We start from the raw sequence: 22,366 nt of genomic DNA on the forward strand, positions 1-22,366 counted from the left end.
AAATTAAATCACGCTATGACTACAGAAGGAAAGAATGTGCAGACATTTGACATTAATGCACATTTCTGGCTGTGTGATCCATAACAAAACTGACTACAGTTCAATCCTGGTGTCTCGACTTTGTCACTGACAGCAGTCCTGAAGTGCTAGCACCAATGACAGAAGTAAATTTTGGCCTGAGCTGCCGACTTAAATGGCTTGGTATCAAATGCATCTACCATTTCCTGCCATCACTGGGTTGAACCACTCAAACCCACCCTGTACATAACAAAGGGATTTTGCTGTTGCCAGTCTCTGTAGCCACTGGGGAAGGTAGCAACCCCAAACAAATGATAATAGAAAGCTTTAAGACAAATGTTCATGCCGATCTGACTGCTTAGAAATCACATAGCTGTATAGATGTGCCCATTTCTACAGGAGCGACAAATATTATTGTAGCTTCCTGTCGTGTAACTGCAATACAAATACGGTTGGTGGCTGTACAACCAGTGTGCAGACACCCACTATTTTCTGAAGACATCCAATTTATTGCAGTCTCTTGAGTACTGGGCTCTTGCCCTGGAAAAGAGATCTGCTACAGTTGGTCTGTGTGTGAGGAATATCATGTGATCTACAGAGCTGCCAATGATACAATTTACCAGCTTGACAGTTAAAATGCCTGTTTCTGTCAGGCTTCAGCAGAGAGAGCTGCTGTAGCAAGTTAATTGGTTAGCTAGATTAAACTGGTACTTGAAGGTGGGGCAGGCCTGACTCATCTGAGTCACAAACTATAGAAATACAGGGGCCTGTCAGTGCGAACAGCACGGTGTGCGGACAACACAGTGTGAACGGAGAGTTTGGTAAGTGTGGGAGTTCGGTGATGTGGGGGAAGGAGGGGCTGCTTTGCCTTGCTTTTCCTAACTTTTTCCCCAGAGCGGCCGTGGACCTGAGAGTAGAAGACTGAGATTGGGGAATAAAAGCAGCAGGAGACCTGCAAAAAGAGACAACTACTGTGCGACGTCACAGGTGAGGCAGGAGAGTCCGAGAGGTGAGCACTGTATAAAAAGAGAGACCCCTAGAGCGGGAGGAGAGTCTGAGAGTCCAAGGCAAGTCATGGCAGCACAGCTCGCACCAGTGATATGCTCCTCCTGCACTATGTGGGAAGTCATGGACACTACCGGTGTCCCTGGCGACCATGTGTGCAGGAAATGTGTCCAGCTGCAGCTACTAGCTAACCGTCTTTCGGAGCTGGAGCTGCGGGTGGATTCACTGTGGAGCATCCGCGATGCTGAGACTATCGTGGACAGCACGTTCAGTGAGGTGGTCACACCGCAGGTAAAGATTACGCAGGCAGAAAGGAAATGGGTGACCGCCAGGCAGAGTAAAAGGACGAGGCAGGTAGAGCAGGAGTCCCCTGGGGCCATCTCCCTCTCAAACAGATATTCTGCTTTAGATACTGTTGGGGGAGATGGCTTATCAGGGGAAAGCAGCAAGAGCCAGGTTTGGGGCACCACGGGTGGCTCTGCTGCACAGGAGGGGAGGAAGAGGAGTAGCAGGGCTACAGTGATAGGGGATTCAATTGTAAGGGGAACAGATAGGCGTTTCTGCGGCCACAAACGTGACTCCAGGATGATATGTTGCCTCCCTGGTGCTAGGGTCAAGGATGTCACGGAGCGGCTGCAGGGCATTCTGGAGGGAGAGGGTGAACAGCCAGTAGTCGTGGTCCATATTGGTACCAACGACATAGGTTAAAAAAAAAGGGATGAGGTCCTGCAAGGTGAATTTAAGGAGTTAGGAGATAAATTAAAAAGCAGGACTTCAAAGGTAGTGATCTCAGGATTACTACCGGTGCCACGTGCTAGTGAGTATAGGAACAGGAGAATAGACAGGATGAATGCGTGGCTGCAGGGATGGTGTAGGAGGGAGGGATTTAGATTCCTGGGACATTAGGACCCGTTCTGGGGAAGGTGGGACCTGTACAAGCGTGACGGGTTACACCAGAGCAGGACCGGGACCGATGTCCTCGCGGGGGTGTTTGCTAGTGCTGTTGGGGAAGGTTCAAACTAGAGTGGCAGGGGGATGGGAACCTGAGTGGGGAGTCAGAAGAGAATAAAGTTGAGAGCAGCAAGAGAGGGGAAGACCCAGGGGAAATCTACAATACAAATAGTTGTTCAAGAACAAGTGAAAGGGAAAAGCGTAGAGCAGCGGAAAGAAAGTGTACTTTAGGCACGACAGATAAAATAAAAACTAGAAGGCGAAAGGCGATTAACCCAGCATCAAAGCTGTGGCAGGGGGCTGGGAACCTGAGCAGGGAGACAGAGGAAAGCATGTCAGGAAGGGACAGAAGGTGTGGAGTAAAAGGTGAAGTGTTAAAAAAGGAAAAAGCAGGAACTAAATGTCACAAAACATATTTGAAAGTTCTTTATCTGAATGCACATAGCATTCGTAACAAAATGGACGAGTTAACGGGACAAATAACTGCGTATGGGTATGATCTTGTGGCCATTACCGAAACATGGCTGCAGGGTGACAACAACTGGGAATTAAATATGCCAGGGTATTTAACAATCAGGAAGGACAGGCAGGAAAGAAGGGGAGGTGGGGTGGCTATGTTAATAAAGGAAGGAATCACTAATACAGAGAAATGATATTGGGACAAAGGATCAGGATAATGAAACAGTTTGGGTAGAGATAAGGAATAATAAGGGGAAAAAAACACTTGTGGGCGTAGTATATAGGCCTCCTAATAGTTGCAACTCTGCTGGAAGAAGTATTAATCAGGAAATAGTCAGGGCATGTAATAAGGGAACAGCTATAATTATGGGGGATTTTAACTATCATATTAACTGGACAAATCAAATTGGGCAGGGCAGCCTTGAGGAAGAGTTTATTGAGTGTATTAGGGATGGATTTCTTGAGCAGTATGTAACTGATCCTGCAAGGGGGCAAGCAACCTTGGACCTGGTCCTGTGTAATGAACCAGGATTAATTAATAATGTCCTAGTTACCCTTGGAATGAGTGACCATAACATGGTTACATTCCATATCCAATTAGAGGGTGAGAAGGTTGGTTCTCAAACAAGAGTACTGAGCTTGAATAAAGGAGACTATGATGGTATGAGAGCGGAATTGATTAAAGTGGACTGGAAAAATAGATTAAAGGATAAGACGGTACATGAGCAGTGGTGTTCATTCAAGGAGTTATTTTACAACTTTCAAAAAGAATATATTCCAGAGGAAAAAAGGGTGTAATAGAAATGACAGCCATCTGTGGCTAAGTAAAGAAATTAAGCATAGTATCCAATTAAAAACAAGGACATATAAGGTAGCCAAACTTAGTGGGAGGATAGAAGATTGGGAAGTCTTCAAAAGACAGCAAAAAGTAACTAAGGGATTGATTAAGAAAGGGAAGATAGATTATGAAAATAAATTAGCAAAAAATATAAAAACAGATAGCAAGAGTTTCTACAGTTATATAAAAAGAAAAAGGGTGGCTAAGGCAAACGTAAGTCCCTTAGAGGATGAGACCGGGAAATTAATGGTGGGAAACATGGAAATGGCAAAAATGCTGAACAAATATTTTGTTTCAGTCTTTACGGTAGAGGACACTAAGAATATCCCAACACTGGACAAACAGGGGGCTCCGGGCGGGCGGGGGGGGGAGGAGCTAAACACGATTAAAATCACTAAGGAATTGGTACTCAGTAAATTAATGGGACTCAAGGCGGATAAATCCCCTGGACCTGATGACTTAGATCCTAGGGTCTTGAGGGAAGTGGCAGTGGGGATTGTGGATGCTTTAGTAATAATTTTCCAAAATTCTCTGGACTCGGCAAAGGTCCCGACAGATTGGAAAACTGCTAATGTAACACCCTTATTTAAAAAGGGTAGTAGGCAGAAGGCTGGAAATTATAGACCAGTTAGCCTAACATCTGTGGTGGGTAAAATTTTGGAGTCTATTATTAAGGAGACAGTAGCGGAGCATTTGGATAAACATAATTTAATATGACAAAGTCAGCATGGCTTTACAAAGGGGAAGTCACGTCTGACAAATTTGCTTGAGTTCTTTGAGGACATAACGTACAGGGTGGATAAAGGGGAATCAGTGGACGTAGTGTATTTAGACTTCCAGAAGGCATTCAACAAGGTGCCACATAAAAGATTATTGCTCAAGATAAAGAATCACTGGATTGGGGGTAATATTCTGGCATGGGTGGAGGATTGGTTATCTAACAGGAAGCAGAGAGTTGGGATAAATGGTACATTCTCGGACTGGCAACCTGTAGCAAGTGGTGTTCCGCAGGGGTCGGTGCTGGGTCCCCAACTCTTTACAATCTATATTAACGATTTGGAGGAGGGGACCGAGTGTAACATATCAAAGTTTGCAGATGATACAAAGATGGGAGGGAAAGTAGAGAGTGAGGACATAAAAAAACCTACAGGGGGATATAGACAGGCTGGGTGAGTGGGTGGAGATTTGGCAGATGCAATACAATATTGGAAAATGTGAGGTTATGCACTTTGGCAGGAAAAAAAAAAATCACAGAGCAAGTTATTATCTTAATGGCGAGAAACTGGAAAGTACTGCAGTGCAAAGGGATCTGGGGGTCCTAGTGCAAGAAAATCAAAAAGTTAGTATGCAGGTGCAGCAGGTGATCAAGAAGACCAACGGAATGTTGGCTTTTATTGCTCGGGGGATAGAATTTAAAAACAGGGAGGTATTGCTGCAGTTATATAAGGTATTGGTGAGACCACACCTGGAATACTGCGTACAGTTTTGGTGTCCATACTTTAGAAAAGACATACTTGCTCTCGAGGCAGTACAAAGAAGGTTCACTCGGCTAGTCCCGGGGACGAGGGGGTGGACATATGAGGAGAGGTTGAGTAGATTGGGACTCTACTCATTGGAGTTCAGAAGAATGAGAGGTGATCTTATTGAAACATATAAGATTGTGAAGGGGCTTGATCGGGTGGATGCGGTCAGGATGTTCCCAAGGATGGGTGAAACTAGAACTAGGGGGCATAATCTTAGAATAAGGGGCTGCTCTTTCAAAACTGAGATGAGGAGAAACTTCTTCACTCAGAGGGTAGTAGGTCTGTGGAATTTGCTGCCCCAGGAAGCTGTGGAAGCGACATCATTAAATAAATTTAAAACAGAGATAGACAATTTCCTAGAAGTAAAGGGAATTAGGGGTTACGGGGAGCGGGCAGGAAATGGGACATAAATTTAGATTTGAGGTTAGGATCAGATCAGCCATGATCTTATTGAATGGCGGAGCAGGCTCGAGGGGCCGATTGGCATACTCCTGCTCCTATTTCTTATGTTGCCGATAAAGAAAGCAGGAGTCACTCGTTCACACAACTAGGTAGAATTGTGTATGAAAACAGGACTGTATATCCTTGAAATTTCATTTTAGTAACGGGTCTACTTGAATTGCAATGTACACAACAACAATAACACACTGGTCAGCGATGGATGACAATCAGACCCAAGTTCTCCAATTTCTAAGTCACAAGACCATTTTTCCCCACATTTTTGCTAAGTGCACACATGTCCAGAACAGGGGCGATGGTATAGTGAGGCATGGAAACAACAAAATAAATATGGCAGTAAAATGTAGATTCAAAGACAAGCATTAACATTTTTATAAAGTCATTTATTTAATAAATAACTCAAGTAAAGTGTTCAGCAAGTGAAAACACAAAATAAAAAGGCACTTTAAATCAAGAACGTGATCCGAGTGAAGTAGGTCACAACTCAGCTCAGAAGAAATGCGATCAGCTGTATCTAGCATGTATTCAAGTTGCCATTTGCTTGCACATTAGTACTAATAGCCACTAAACAGAAGGGAACTTTGAGTTTGTGCACAGGTCTAAGAGAACCTGCTTAGAGATGGAAATGATGGCTATGTGTGCTGATACAAAAATTGAGGACTAGTGGTTGCTACAAAATACTTACATTAAAAAAAAACTGCAAAATGACATAACAATGACTTACTTGTATCTATTTTGAAAAAAACAAACAGTTTGATCTGTCATGATTTGGCAAAGCCATTTACAATTAAATAAAGTTGTCCACATTTGGCAGAGTAGTGTATGCATAATGTCAAATATATTTCTGCTACATGTTTAACACAACTGCATAATGTTTTAAAAATAAACAGCATGTGTTTTTGCTCAATTGCGCTAATCGAAAGGGTGCTCAACAGACAGTGAAGAGAATGCAGGTATGGGTTTTACAAGTGTCAATATGACTGTCAGACAAATGCACAATTTCTACTGACTACTGAAAAATACTAAGATTTATTTTGGACTTCTGCAGAAATCTCACAGGCACGTGTGTAAATGACTGTAGAATTTATTCCAAATCATTCCTTTTGGCACATTAATTGAGGGCGATTCTTTTGTTATTTTCAAACGATTTACCGGTTTTAAAATATTGTTGAGACAATTTACATAGGAACTTTGGAAAGCCAAAATTCTGGAAAAAAATTTTAAAAATTAGAAAAAGCTGCATATCATTGAAACAATCATATTCCATTCTAAAGTTGGTCTTCGCACCCTCTTCAAATTAAAACTTAAAAAAAAGCAACCAATCTTTGTTTACACATACTGTACACATTTCAAAATCGGCATAGAAAAACTTACATTATTGGTTAGTAAATCACTGCAATGTGATCTAAAGCTAATTTGTGACTAGAAAAAAAACCCAAACCCCATTATCCATAGTTTTAATAAAATAAAAAGGGACCCTCACAAAAATGCACAAACTCCATCATTTTCCCTCATATTTTGGGTTGACAATAGTCGTCACAGCACTCTTGTAGATTGGATTTTCACCCTGGGGAGGGAAAAAAAGTGTAAAATGAATCTTGGATTTTGAAATGGTACGAAACAAGCTTATCATAACAATACTCCACATCATTAGAAGATTTACTCATATCTTTTAGTGCTCTATTATTGTTTTCGATGAAAGAGCCCACATTTTATTATTACCATACCAGATAAACCAGTAATGACATAGTACTTTCATTGTATCCTGTACTGAATCATAGAGGAATGTTTATCAATTTATATATGTAAATACAATTCATTTGCACAGTTATTCTCTTGGCACAAAATCCTTCCTGGTTTTGCAAAGGCAAGTCTTGGAAGTTTAAGTTTATGAAATAAAAAAAGGTTAGACACGTACTAATGCTACTCCTTCCCTCACAGCTCCCTGTTTGTGCCTATGGCACATCATAGCCACTTTTACACTGCCGCTTGTTTCATTTGGATTCTGTGGAAACCGGCATCAGTCAGCTAGCTTCCTGCATTTATGCAACAACCAAGGCTTATCCTGGGGGGAGAAAAACTAGTTCTACTGTACTGGGCTAACTGAGACAGCAATCTCCCAGAATCTAAACTAAAGGAGTGCCTGTATTAAAGCTACTCATAAGTAGTCCTTTAATTTTCTAGGCCTACAAGATCTGTAGAAAACTTGGTAGGGAGAAGGCTCAAACTCAAATAACTGGGGAACCAGCAAAGTGCGATAATCTTTAATGGGGGTAAAAAGGTTTCTTCAAGCATCAACAGGACAGTACTTCCCCTTCCTTGCATTTTGCTGAGAATTGTAGACCAAATTACATTTCATAGCAACGTAGGAACAGGAATAGGCCATTTAGCTGATTAAGTCTGCTTACCATTCGTTATAGGCATGGCAGCCACATTGTTTTAATCCCAATTCCCTGCCTTTCCTCCAAATTCTCTAATATCCTTATTTCCCAAGCATCTACTTCAACTTACTTTGCATCTAAGGCCTTTCATGGTCTCATATTCCTTTGTTTGAAGGTGATTTCCTGGATTAAACTGGTTTAGTTCAAATTGTAAGATTAGGTCCACTTGTTCTAGATCCTCCTAGCAGAGGGAATTTTTCTTCATTTACCCTGTCGATTTCCTTCATTATTGTAAACATCTCAATCATATGAGGAATCATCATTGCAGGGCTATGGGGAAAAGAGCAGGGGAGTGGGACTAATTGGACAGCTCTTACAAAGAGCCGGCACAGACACGATGGGCCGAATGGCTTCCTTCTGTGCTGCATGATTCTATATTGCCTCTTAACCTCACTTCCATGGAATATCAAAAGTTACCCACTTTCATCACAACTCAGTCCCTTCATCCCAGATATCACCCAGTGAACGGTCACTGGACCTTCTCCAAGGCCACTATTTCCTTTCTAAGGCGGGGTGCCCAAAAGTGATGAGGTTGTTACCAACTCTTTCTATAATTGTAGTTTTACTTCCTTGCTCCTATATTCTAAATCTATGAAGCATAGCATCTCCAGCCTGTGTGTGTTTTTTGCACCTTAGAGCTGGCTTTTAAGTACAAACCACAGAATTACTTATTAACTTTTAACTCATTATGAATCTGAAATTCAATGTATGCTATTAGCTTTAAAGGAAACCCAGCTAGTTTGGCGAGAAGGAATCGTGGTACAATTTCTTCAATTCCTTTTAACATTCCAGTCCCCAGAAATCACTTTGCAGACAAGGTCACACATTTATGAATAAATGAGACACGAGTGCTGCTCTCAATTACTTGCATGTCATACATACTCATTTAGAGCAGGCTGATGACTGGTATTGCTTTGTCTGTGTGTTTTCTGGAATGTTAAGATGAGCAAATACTAACACACATTAATCCCACTTGTATAGGTGATGCCTGCAGGACCACCAATTTAAGAAGAATGAATAATCCATTTCAGAGCAGCTTAACTTCTCAAGAATGAAATTCTTTCCTTGCCCAACCTCCCCTGTGACAGTATATAGTTTTTATTGTGTGGCTTCCAGCAGCAAGATTTGCTAGACTGATAAAAATTCTTGGCAACTTAGTCATTTTGTCCCAGTAATAACTACTGAATATTGTACACATTCATGTCAAATAAGCTAAATTCAAAACAGATTTCCAAAGATACAGATTATGTTCTCATATAGCAATCCAATTTCTAAAAGTAACATTTCAAACCCAAAATATATATATATATATATATATATATATATACACACACGAGATATAAGTTTTCAAACAAAATTAGATACACACTTTGAATACTTCATACAACTGAATTAATTTCAATTCAGAAAACTAACTTATCAGTGTTATGTAAATTCCTAAATTTTAAAAGCACACTCGAGCCAGGAATTAAATGCAGGATCTCAAATCTGAGTTTCATAAAAGCAGCAAGAGACAAAATGGCTATTATAGAAAGCTTGTATTGGCAGCAAATACTATCAGCTTGCAGGAAAACAGCTTGCATCTATAAAGCACCTTTAATGTAGAAAGATATTTCAAAGCAATTCAGAGGTATAATCAACAAAACAAAAGGATGTCGAGCCAAAGAAGGTATTAGGAGGGGTGACCAAAAGCTTGATCAAAGAAATGGGTTTTAAGGAGGGTCAAAGGAAGAGGAAGGTGGAAAGGTTTAGGGAGGGAACTCTCGAGCATTCTACATTGCTGAAGGCAATGTAGGTCAGCGAACAATGAGGTAATGGGCAAGGATTGATGGGCAACAGTGACTACACTTCATTGGCTGTAATGCGTATGTAAGGCACTATATAAATGCAAGTCTTTCTTTCTTGAACAGAGCTTTGTATGAATTAAAGTTTGTGGAGGATGGGAGGCCAGCCAGTACAGCATGGGAACAGTCAAATCTGGAGGTGACAACGGTATGGATGAAGGTTTTAGAGGCAGATGGGCTGAGGTAGGATCAAAGGTGGAAGCAGGCAATCTTTGCGAAGGAGGGGACAGGGAGTTGGAAACACTGCTCAGGATTGAACAGAATGCTGAGGTTGCGAAATGTCTAGATCAGCCTGCAATAGTGGCTGGTGAAGGGGATGGAGTTGTTGGTAAGGTTATGGAGTTGTGGTTCAGGATGAAGACAAGGGCTTTGGTCTTCCCAATCTTTAGTTAGAGGAAATTGTGACTGATCCTATACTGGATGTCGAACAAGCAGCCTGACAGCACAGAGGCAGCAGAGAGGTCGAGCAGGGTGGAGAGATAGGGCAAGGTGTTAGCAACGTGTGGAAGTTGATATTATGTCTGCAGATTATGTCGGCAAGTGGTAACGTGGATGAGGAAGGGGAGGGGCGCCAAGTATATAGTCTTGGGGGACTGTGGACGTAACGATGCGAGAGCTGGAAGAGAAGCCATTGCTAGAAATGCTTTGGCTATGATCGGATAGGCAAGAGTGGAACCAAGCAAGGGCAGTCCAACCGAGTTGGACAATGGAGGAAAGAAGCTGGAGGAGGATATTGTTTGTGGCTTTTGTTAGGGCCATTTTAGTGTTGTGGAAGGGCAAAAGCCTGATTGGGGAAATTCAAAGAGGGAGTTGCAGGAGAGATGGTGACATGCTCGAGGTCTTCAGAAAGGAAAGAATGTGGAGAAAGTGGTGGTTGGCAAGGACAGAGGTTTTTTTTGAAAATGGGGTGATGACATTGGTTTTGAAAGGAAGGGGGACTGTGCCAGGGGAGAAGGAGCCATTTACAATGCCCCTATCATGGACGAGGTGAGCACATGAGAGAAGGTGGGAGAGAAACAAGAGAGAATAGGGTTCAGGGGATGGATCTGTGTGAGCTTTAGTTTAATGAGCAAGGGGAAGAGGAGGAAAGCAATGGGAGGCAGCTGAACAGATGGTCACTATCTTGGGAACAAAGTCGTCCAAAAGTTCTATGCACTTGTTAGATGTGAGATTGGAGGGGGCTGGGGAGGTGGGGTTAAGGAGAATGCTGGTAATTGAGGTTTTCTTAACTTAATCTCAACATCTTAACTTGAAAACATGCATAAATACATTTCTGCAGCCAGCCTTTACTGGAAAAGAAGTGAGTAAAAATCATCACCCATGTCTTTTTGCTCGCCTGCAAGTCCTCATTTACAGGATGGAGGGAGGAAGGGAGAGGACAGGCTTGGATAGTTGAAGGTAATGAGATTTTTGTAAAGCCACTTGTGTGGGCAATTGTACGTTGGAAGACTAAAAACACTTCAGCAGAGTGAATGCAAACAGACCAGTTTAAATTGCAGTGCAGTGCTTAATAAAAGGAAGTAAATTACACAATTCCACAATCTCATAGAATTTTGAAGCTCTTCATTGATTAACTGTGAAAAATAAAATTTGCAGTGCTCAAGATTTAAAGTTATTTTCATTTAGCTTTTGCAGCTATTCATTAATTACCTCCCTCCCCTGTGACCTGCATCACCAGAAAGGACAAAGAGCAGCAATGTCATGGGAAAACCATCACCGCCAAGTCACACAACATCCTGACTTGTACATATTGCCATTCTTTCACTGTGGCTGAGTCAATATCCTAGAATTACCTATCTAACACCACTGTGGGAGCACCATCACTACAGGGATTGCAGTTCAAGAAGCCCCACAACTTTCTCAGGGAAACTAGGTAAGGGTAATAAATGGGCCTTTCTAGCATCACCCATGTCCTGCGAATTAAGAAAACATAGGCATGAGTAGAAACACAGGCAAACTGAAGCTTGCCAACCTACTCGCAATCAAACTGCTCACCTTTGAATAGTACGTCAATGCCTAGATTCATACTACTGTAAAATCTGGTGAACAAGTTGTACCTTTAAACAGTACACAAGTCAAGACCTTAATGCATGCACTTTGAGGGAATTGAAAATTGCCCTTACCCTCCCCTTTCAGTTTTGGTAGGTCCAAGCCCTGTGCCACTGTGATAATGACGACAGAACAAGTAGCCTGCCCCCCAAGTCCACCAATATTGCACTCAGGTGGCTGGTTGGAAAGCAGTAGCCAGGTGAGGATACTTTGTCCAATTTTTTTCTCGTGTATCCCGAATGGCCTAGACTGAACTCGAGCAGGGGCTCAAACCAGCCTCCCTACTCACTGTAGCAATGTATGGGTGATGCTCAACACAGCACATTCCAGTGTAAACCAATTTTATTGCTGTATGTTCCAGATATTAAAATGGAATCATAGAATATTGGATGGTGTACTTGACTGGCCTTTCATTCTAGGATGGGTTCAAATCCACCTAGACCAACGTGATAAAAATCTTTTCTGTTTGTTGGCTGAAGGTGTCATATGTTATTGAAGATATCCTGAGATTGGCCATTCAAGTAATTATCAAACGTACTCTAATTAAAATACAAAATACAGATAGGGACATTACCAAAAGGGCAAAATTTTAAAATAACTTGAGCCATGAAATTTTGTTTAAAAGCCATACAAGTGCTTCAGAGTTAGTAATGAACACAGACCATGCTCTCAGGCACACAAGGATTTCTAACCGAAGCCCTGCCATTTCCAAGAGGAAAATGCAATAATCATGTTTTTAAGAGAGTATATTTATTCCTATATTGTGAATACATAAGGGTGAAACTTGCAGAAATTACACTATTTTGCTGACTAATGCATTTGATGCTTGCGTGCATGCCTGATGCAATTTGAATCTTTCTAATGCTCCCATTTATACAGCACCAACTCAAAATATAAAGTACAGTAAATTGCATTTAATTTTCCATTGTAAAGATTTGCAGCTGTTTAAAGGGCAAGTCTTCAGTTACCATAACTTGTTAATAGGCACAAGCAGAAAAGCAAAGATGAGAAAAACATGCAAGAGAAGGGAAATACAAACAGATTTAGAGAGAAGCAACTTTACGCCCATAATTTGGATTCTTGAATTTGTGTATAGGACTCTTGTAAATAGGATTTTCTTGCTACAGAAAAAAGAAATATAAACATGGAGAATTAACAAAAATTCGAAGAAAAATGATCAGTAGAGATCTGAACTTTTACCCTTGTGCCTTATATGATCCTATTTTCTCTGCAACTAAAATTTTAAACTGATGAGGCAGATTTAGTAAACTTAAACAATTGCTGCAGTAATTCCTTTACACTAATGGGGCTATATGCACACACAAGTATTTGTTTGATAGTCAACTCTGTGCTAATTGTGAATTATGTAGTTTAAAATTCGACCTGAAAAAACAAACAGTTTCAAGAACTTATTTCCATTGTTGGGAGAGTTCTTCCATGGAACCCAGTAAACATGCATTTGCAGTAATGCTGGATTAGGTTAGTGCACTGTAATTATTTGAGACAGGAGTGGCCTCATTGTTGCTCATATTTTGATTTCCCAAGTTTGCCAAAATATCCGATAACCCGACAGATATATGCAAACCTAAATGGTCAATACTATCTGCTTGCATTGAAAAATGTGGACTATGATGGGAACATCTACTGTAATTTCCACTTTTGTGCTTCCAACCACACAGGTGTTGACACTACACCTTCTTCCTGCTGACTTCAGCATTCTACATTGCAGGCAAAGGAGGAAAGGAAAGGAAAGGGAATGCAGGTTTCACTACAAAGATGCCCCATGTGAGATTCATTTGAAGTATTTTGATTGTAGCTCAGTATTTTGGATAATCTTTTCTATTACTATTTTTACTGTTCTCAATTAGCTTCAAGTTACTCAAAGTCAGAAAGGATGAAATTTTATAAGCTGAATTCATCTCTAATACAGTGGCAGAAAGTTCTGTATTTGGAGGAGAGGATTATTTGTACAAAGGAGTCACCATTTTAAATAGTGTTAAGTAGACTCATCTCATCTACATGTGGAATGGACTTTACTATACAGGAGTTGCATAACACTAAGAATTTATTTTCATACAGGAGTGATACCTCAATTACTAATAAGCTTAGTTTGAGGAAAAGCAGCTGCAAGTCAATCTGAAAATGGATGAAATTGATCATGGTTTTAGATAACTAAATTTCTCGGTCAGAGAGGTTCAACTTTTCATCCACACATCTTACCAATGGGGTATGGTGTTGGGTCTAACTTTGCATGACAGAGTTTTGATGATATTGATTGGGGGATAAAAGGAGCATTGGTCTTAATTGTACTGGTGCTGGAAGGTCCCGATAGAAGCCAATTTCAGTCTAGACAGTCCTTTGGGACAGAATTGAGAAATCACAAGGGGCACTTTGGTCTTTCTTCAATGATAGCAAAGTCCCAGTGGAGATTAAACTTCTGTATAAAATATGTCCAAACATGTCTCCTCCATGGGTTAGGATTTCTACGCCTTCCCCCGCTTATGTGCAAGATCCAGGACCAAGCAGCAAGATTGATTACTACAAAAAGGGAAAACTATCCCAGGGAGGAGGATAGGCTCCTGACTACCCAGACCGGTCATCGAGTGCATTTAGAGGGAGAGTCAGCTTTGCAGTGGGCAGGCCTTTTTGCCATGACCACCTAAATAAAACAGATTTATGATGAGCAAGACTAATGGAAGCTGCCTTGTGTAGGTCTTACTATCATGCTGAAGATAGATGTCCATCATATAACTGATGAGGACGCTCCTGATATTTGGTGTGATTACTGCTGGGGAGACATTACCTGAAGCCAGGATTAAGAACACATGCTCATATATTCACGGCTTGGTGCTGACCATGACTGGGTTGCAGAGACGCAAACAGCTGCTGGTTATGCTTCACATCTTCAACTGGTTGTTCCACCATTCAATGGGGTATGTTGTATGTATATGCTATGGTCAGGAGGATGGTAGCAATGCCTGTATGCACTTTATGGTGAGTTGTGGTGCTCACAATGCTGCTCGAGTTCCTGCTACCTGCTATCCACCTACTAAGGAATCAAACTCCTGCTCGTCAGTAGCTCAATGACAAACTAGTGATTCCTGGGAGGAGGAGGGAAGGAGAGAGATAAATGGGTCTCTTTGGGGTCAACATAGCTCCAAGGCTTTCTGGTAATGGAAGCTTGGAACCAAGCCAACCTTCTGTAGCAGACTCTAATCCAATACCGGAGCCAGGAAGGTCCACAATACTTTAGGGCAATGTTGTGGATTGACCAGCTAGCCTTGCTTACTAATGGAAACCTGCAAGGGCAGTCCCATCATTGGGGTCTGGGATTCTTCTACCCTGCTCCCAATAACCCCGATAGGCCAATGACTCATTGGGCAGGGTGCTCCTGGTTAGACAGACAGAACCTTACAAATGCTGTATGTTGGAAGGCAGCATGGTTTTAGCTGGTTGAAGCCTATGATCTGCCAACCTGCACCTAAGCTTTCTGTATTCAGGTAAATGGGACAGAGAAGTGTATGTTCCAGGTTGGCCAAACAACTCTACAATGTGGATTTTTCATAGAGACTCAAGATGGTTACAGTTTGTGTCAGACCCAGCTGACCAAAGAAGAAAAATTCCACATATCAGAAGTGCTCATGTATAGATTGGTGCTGCAACGGTTATTTCATAACTGTAATTCACATAATGCTCTCTTAGGACATACAATTCAACACTTCATAACCTTCTCATATGGGTTACATAAAGTGTTTTTCCCAGAAACAGAAGATTACCATGACATTTCTTAATCAGATATGTCACCTGATGACTTGCTTCTGATAGCTCATTACTAAATCAACAGCTTGGAGCAATAAATGAGGCATCATTCATAAATGTGATCTCAAAAATCTGGTACCGAGATCATAGTTTTACATTGTAAAAAAGGTAGAAAGTCCCTCATCTTTATGGACAAGATTCCTTGTTTTTTAAAATTATTTTGTTAAGCCTGTGACTGAACAGTTTTTGAACAGACAATTGTTTTCTAAATATGAACAATGGACTTACTGTATCCCATTTGGCATTCATCTTCTCTTTTTCAAATTTTGCAAACTCCCTTCGGTCATGAATGATCATCAGCAATTTCCATATCAGCAACAAGGCGAGGCCTATCAAGACAATACCAGCAACCACACCAGCTACAATTGGAATTATGTCAGGTGCTTGAGGACATTCTAGAGGAAAACATTAAAAACAAAAATATGAACAACTTTTGACTACTGAATCATTTTAATCAGACTAACAAATAAAACCCAAAGCCCATACAATCTGTTTTACAGACTGTGTTGCAGGAAATATGGATATTCTGAATCAGACCAGAGTCCTCCAATCATTATTTTGTTGGCACCTCCAATGAAATTAGATGCACTGGGAAAGATGGAACCCTTCAAAATGCATGAAGGTCAATCCACAGTGAATGCAACCCTACCAGCTGTTAAATTCTGGATGTTTACCACTAATTGTTACTTAGTTCCAATTGTTGAAATATTCCACATCCCTGGAGGATGCACTCAAGCCAACAAAGCATATGGGTGAATATTGGTATGCCTGCCTTAAGAGTACATTAAATTGACCAGTCATGCAACTTTTCTTATAGAGACTTAGTAAGTATTCTATTCTCATCTAGGACAGCTATAACCCTACTTGCACAATACAAAAAACTAAAGTACTTTAATGCTTCTCAAGTAATTCAATTAACATTGAAGCAAACCAGTTTTTGTTAGAATGAAGATTAGTTAACCGTACAAACATGTAGATTAGCATATTAAAATAATCACATACTGGAACACTTTTATCTTGATCCATAAATATATGAAATGTAGTCATAAAAATACCTTTCATTTTAAACTGCTATCTATACCAATGGGAAATAATCTCCCTTTCCACATTTTCTTCCACATACTGTGGCCCTTCAGATTATATTGCCTGTTCATTAGGAGTTACAGCAGTTGTGATCTTGACAAGTCTGTTCTGATGAAGGGTACTCAACCGACATGTCAATTTGTCTTTTCTACTTAGAAATGCTGACTGGCCTACTGTGCGTTTCCACCACTTGAAATTTTGATTTCAGATATCCAACATTTGCAGTTTCCCTTTTTTTTTAAAAAAAGGGACAAACTCTTTGCTGGTAGTTTCCTACCAGTTTTGTGCTGTTTTGCTCGCCTGTTTTTTTTTAATAACTTTTCATAGCTTGACTGAGATGACCTTTGTAAACTAACACACCATCAGTGTTTTTTTAAAAAAAACTGTTGACAGAATGATTGACACATCCTATGTTCTTCTCCCTTCTCTTCCGTTTTGGCCAGTCTTATAAAGGGGCTGCCTCTCTCTTTCCAATTCTGATGGAGGATTTCCAACCAAAACTTTGTTTGGTTAGAAAAGATCCATGACTGGTCAATTTAATGTAGTCTTAAGGTGGCAGGCATACCAATATTCAAACAAACAAACTAACTGATTTCAGATGACTGACTTGCTGTGTATTTCTATTTAAAATTTGTAACACTCCATTTGAATAACAGACATTAACAGTTGAGTATGCCTTTGGGGCAAACATGATTTATCACTCTGCTTAGAACACACCACTCTCACCTGGGATTTTGGTAACATGAACTTCTGGAACATTCTGGTCATTAACAGAATAGGAAAAGTAGAACCAACAGTCATCCTCATCCTTTTCCTTACAATGAGCAATTGATGCAACTTGGCCTGGTTGTGGCAACTGATCCTGCCTTTCCACCAAATTCACTTCAAACTCACACTGATCACAGGTATCTTTCTTGGGTCCTTTTTTAAAGGCTTTACACTGAACACAATCCCTATAAAACACAAAAGTATTGAAAAAAAGTTAATGCGTACAAACTTTTCAACTACAGCACTTCGAAGACTCATTTACAGACAGGATGACTTAGGTTTCAGGACTTTGGTGAGACCTCACCAGGACTACTGCACAGAGTTTTGGTCTCCTTATCTAAGGAAGGATATACTTGCCTTGAGGCAGTGCAACAAAGGTTCACTAGATTGAATCCTGGGATGAGAGGGTTGACCTATGACGAGAGATTAAGTAGAATGGGCCTATACACTCGAGTTAAGAAGGAGAGGTGATCTCATTGAAACATACAAGATTCTGAGAGGGCTTCACAGGGTAGATGCTGAGAGGCTGTTTCCCCGGCTGGTGAGTCTAGAACTAGGGGGCATAGTCTCAGGATAAGCGGTTGGCCATTTAAGACTGAGATGAGGAATTTCTTCACTCAGAGGGTTGTGAACCTTTGGAATTCTCTACTTGAGTATATTCAAGGCTGAGATAGATAGATTTTTGGACTCTAGGGGAATCAAGGGATATGGGGATCAGGCAGGAAAGCGGAGCTGAGGCCAAAGATCAGCTATGATCTTACTGAATGGCGGAGCAGGCTCGGCCGTATGGCCTACTCCTGCTCCTATTTCTTATGTTATGTTATACTTAAAGCTCACGAAGATTGCTCAAATCACTTTCCGTAGTTCATGTGTGATTTGAATATGAAAACATTTTTATGAACATTAGTTTCAATAATAAATGAAAAAATACAGATGAGACTGACTTCATAATTCTTTTGCTTGGCAAAAAAAGGGAATTTGGTGGGCCTTATTTTGGAGATTAAATGGCTTCACCTTAGTCTCAAAATCTCAATAGCTATGATACAAATTTGCTTTCTCGGACCAGAATGCAACCAGTTAAAATAGTAAGCTGCATTCTAACATGCATTAATCCAAGAGACTGTCAAACAGTAAGCCAGTCCATAATTACATAGTTACCAGTAATTACATAAACATTCAACCCGAAAACAGCCAAATAGAAAATAGAAGAGAAACCACAACTATCTGTAAACACAAACTTGTATTTTTATAGCGCCGTTAATGTAGAAATACGTCTCAAGGTTAAACACAAGATGCCTGAGGAAAACAGACAGTGAACCAGAAAAAGTGTGATTAAGAGGGTGACCAAAAGCTTGATTGAAGAGGTAGGTTTTATGGAGGATTTTAAAAGGATAAGGTGGTAGGTTGAGCGAAGGTATTCTAGAAAGTGAGACCTAAGCAGCTGCCAATGATGGGGCAAAGGAAGGGAAAATGCACAGGAGGCTGAAGTCAAAGGAATGGAGAGTTCAGGAGTTGGAGGATATTGTGTGACTGGACAAGATTACAGAGATGGGGCAGAGAGATCACGTAATGATTTAAAGACAAGGAAAGAATTTTAAATTTGAGACATCGGTGGACAGATAGCCAACATATGTCAGTGAGGACAGGAGGGATGGGCGAGCTGGGGTTGGGGCAGGGCAGGGTTACAGCAGCAGAGTTTTAGATAAACTGACCAGTCAGCAAGGACAACACTGGAGTAGGAATATGGAGGGAATAATGGCATACAAGAGGATATCAGCAGCAGATTAGCTGAGGTAGGATTGGAGGAAGACAACGTCACGGAGGTGGAAGTAGATGATGGTCTTTCTGATGGAAAGGCATGGGGTCAGAAATTCAGCTCAGGGTCAAACAGGACGCTATTAAGATTCAAGTTTTAAAAATAAAATCCACTTCTTCAAATATATGCTACAGACTGCACAAGTAAAGATGATCAAAACAAACTCTACCTGGGTTTACTTTGTTCTTTCTGTATAAAAATAACTCCATAATCTGAATAGTTTCTACAAAATCATGTGTGCCCAACTGAACAGCTGCAAATTTGTGTCTTGAAAACTCACGTTACTTACTCCAAGACAATTGACAAGAGCTTTTGTCCTATGGCAAATGGGTTAAGAATTCTGAATTTACATAACTTTAAATTATAACATTAAGAATTGGTGCCAAATATCTACCATCAAAAGTTATTTTCTGTCAGGGGACTGACCAATACACAAAACTGTTCTGATAAAGGGTCATCGACCTGAAACGTTAACTGTTTCTTTCTGCCTGACCTGCTGAGTATTTCCAGCATTTTCTGTTTTAATACGCAAAACTGTCCTGATATATTCACCTTTTCATTGACATTCAGCTGGTTTCCTTTGTTGGTCTCACTGTTTGCATTCAGAAATTTCAAAGAACAAAAGAAACTCGACTTTAAATGTTAATGTGCACGACTGTGCAAATTGGGAGGAGAAGTCGACAAATTCATTACATTTAATAACTGACCAATCATATCACCTTTCCTGATAGTTGTTACTGATGCAACATTAGCTATCTGTGACATGAAAGGCTTCATGTGGTATAACAGTTCAACTTCAATTCAGCTTTCTGTGGTGAGCTAGATTCAGTAGTGTGGAGGGATAACAACCGCAGCTATAAACATCACACTGGGAAGTCTATAAAAGACTTCTCCCTCAAAGATCATGTATAAAAGGGATACAGGGATCGGGCAGGAAAGTGGAATTGAGGTCGAAGATCAGCCATGATCTTTTTGAATGGCGAACAAGCTCGAGTGGCCGTATGGCCTACTCCTGCTCCTATTTCTTATGTTCTTAAAACATATTCTGAAGATATTTGACCCAATGTAGAATGATTTGATCTTTATTGGTAAAGATACTCAAATGGTGAGTATTTTGACTTCTGTATCTTACTTGTAAATAATTCTTAATTTTAGCCATAACATTTTGACTGTGTGGAATTTACCATTTTTTGTCTTAAGGCACCCCTTGATGCTTGCAATAGAGCCGCTTAAAGGAGATTCTCTAATCAAGGTCATCAGTGCAACCTACTAGGGAGCGAGACCTTACCTGATCCTCCAAAAAACACTGAAGAAACACCTGGAAAGAAGGGGTGGGGGTACTCCGAGTACTTCCCCTAGATTTTCCTTCCCCTCTTAAACTTAATATTGAACTCTTCAAGAGGATTATCCACCATTTTCAAAACAGGCAGCAAAATTTGCTTAAGAATTGGATTATATACCTTTCAATCACCCAAATACCTACTTGTGTTCTGTACAGACTCCAGGGCAGGTTGGGCACATTTCACAGGCAGGTCCCTGGAATTTAGGATCAGTGCATTTGCAGCGACCACAGTCACATGTACCTCTCCCATTACACATCTGTCCATTCTTTGAAATACATGTTGAATTGTCCAGGGAGCAATCACAGGCATTGCCAGTAAAGTTGGGGTAGCATTCACACACCCTACACTTACAAACACCATTTCCTGCAAAAGATGATGATTCAGAAATGTTTAAGTTTATCTCCATGTTTTTGTTTTTCAAACCCCTCTTCCCCCTGTTAAATTATACTTGTAAAGCTTGGAAAATAGGGTAGTACTTGGTTCCATTGGTTAAGACACACACTGGGAAATGCAGCATTTATCCAGAGTAGTTGAGAGATTGGTAAGAGTAGATATTGGGAATTTGCCATGTGGGAAATTATGGGTACAAACTCAGGTCTTCATATTCTTTGCTGTAGTGTATTGGAATATTTATTACAATGTTAGAAGAGTGACAAGAGGGTACATGGAGATACGGTCACAGTCGCAAGTTTGATGAGGATGAGGGTGCAAAGACGTACGCTCACTTTATCCATTTCAGTTTAAAATGGGCTTCATTGCCTTAGTATATTTTTCTAAAACAATGGATTTAGAAGTCCACTTTAAAGTACTTAACACATTTTTGCAGTTCAGTTTTTAAATATGAAGGTTATACACATTTATTATGTTTCTAATCAATGCAGGGTGCAAAAATAATTCCTTGAACAGTACTGGAAACTCTTAGCACAAGGGAGAGTGCTAAGAGTTTCCAGTACTTATGCTAAGTTAAGGAAGCACAAGGTAAACAAGGCTCCAGGCTGACAATTTCCATCCAAGGTGCTGGCAGAATTGGCCACAGCGAGTTTAATACAGTTAAGTGTCAAATTCAGAGATTAGGCAACACCAAAGCACAACAGAATTGAGTAATATTCTAATGAATTGGAAAGTTTAAAAAAAATTGTGTATATGTGCACTATATGTACACACATACATGTATTTATCTTTTTATTTCCAAAATGAAAACTGAACTTAAACACGTCAGAGATGTTAAAGTTGTTGTAATCGTTCACCTGGGGGACTGAACCTAGCTACGTGTGTTGTGAAAATGGCCGAGTATCTTGCCATAACAAAAGGGTGTTGTCAAGTAAGTTGAAAAGAAATGTACACCATGAAGACAAATTACCAGGAACCAGCATATGGAAAAGTATATTTTGCCAGGTTATTCATTGTGCTGTACACTTGCCTCCACAAATCAAACCACTGGATCGGTCACAATTGAAGTTATCACATTCACAATATTTGCCAGAGATGATTTCATTGGGATTTTCCCTCTTTTTGCAGACACATTCTCCACAGATACAATCTCCATTGTCACTACAGATTAAAGATGTATTATCTTTTCTACATGAAGCATCCATGTCCTCACTGTTTACTTCATCAGTGCTGCATTCACAAAATCGACCAATACGTCCTTTATTACATCTGAAAATGAAGCAGTCCACATCTTTAAATTAGTGACTGAAAAATACAGTGCCAACAGATTTTAATTTAAAAAAGCAAGCAATGTTGTTCTTGTCTATTTTCTCTTCTCCTCCTCCCCCCATCCCACCTTATAAAAACAGCCCTGCAGTTGCACAGTGCTCTTATCTGGTGGCACTGGTAACAAATGGGCAACTTTCTCAGAGACCAGCAAGTCTAATAGTCAATAATTCAGATCCCTTGCTGCACTGGTGCTATTTAGTCATTCTGCATGGGAAGGAGCTGACCTCACCC

At 40.4% G+C, this 22,366-nt stretch overlaps 1 protein-coding gene across 2 annotated transcripts in view; it reads right to left on the bottom strand.

The window, feature by feature from the left end:
• Positions 1-5,615: 5,615 nt before the first annotated feature.
• Positions 5,616-22,366, bottom strand: part of LOC137344497 (integrin beta-1-like) — a 101,351-nt gene continuing 84,600 nt past the window's right edge. The window contains exons 12-17 of one of the 2 annotated variants that reach the window (XM_068007539.1): positions 21,837-22,075; positions 20,557-20,779; positions 17,216-17,442; positions 15,635-15,801; positions 12,627-12,708; positions 5,616-6,820 (exon numbers count right to left, since the gene is read on the bottom strand). In XM_068007539.1, coding sequence (XP_067863640.1) covers positions 12,631-12,708; positions 15,635-15,801; positions 17,216-17,442; positions 20,557-20,779; positions 21,837-22,075 — 934 coding nt within the window. In that variant the 3' untranslated portion in view covers positions 5,616-6,820; positions 12,627-12,630. The remainder of the gene's footprint in view (positions 6,821-12,626; positions 12,709-15,634; positions 15,802-17,215; positions 17,443-20,556; positions 20,780-21,836; positions 22,076-22,366) is intronic. The other variant, XM_068007531.1, reaches the window with a different exon arrangement.

The sequence above is a fragment of the Heptranchias perlo genome, chromosome 2 (assembly GCF_035084215.1).
Source record: "Heptranchias perlo isolate sHepPer1 chromosome 2, sHepPer1.hap1, whole genome shotgun sequence".
NCBI lineage: Eukaryota > Metazoa > Chordata > Chondrichthyes > Hexanchiformes > Hexanchidae > Heptranchias > Heptranchias perlo.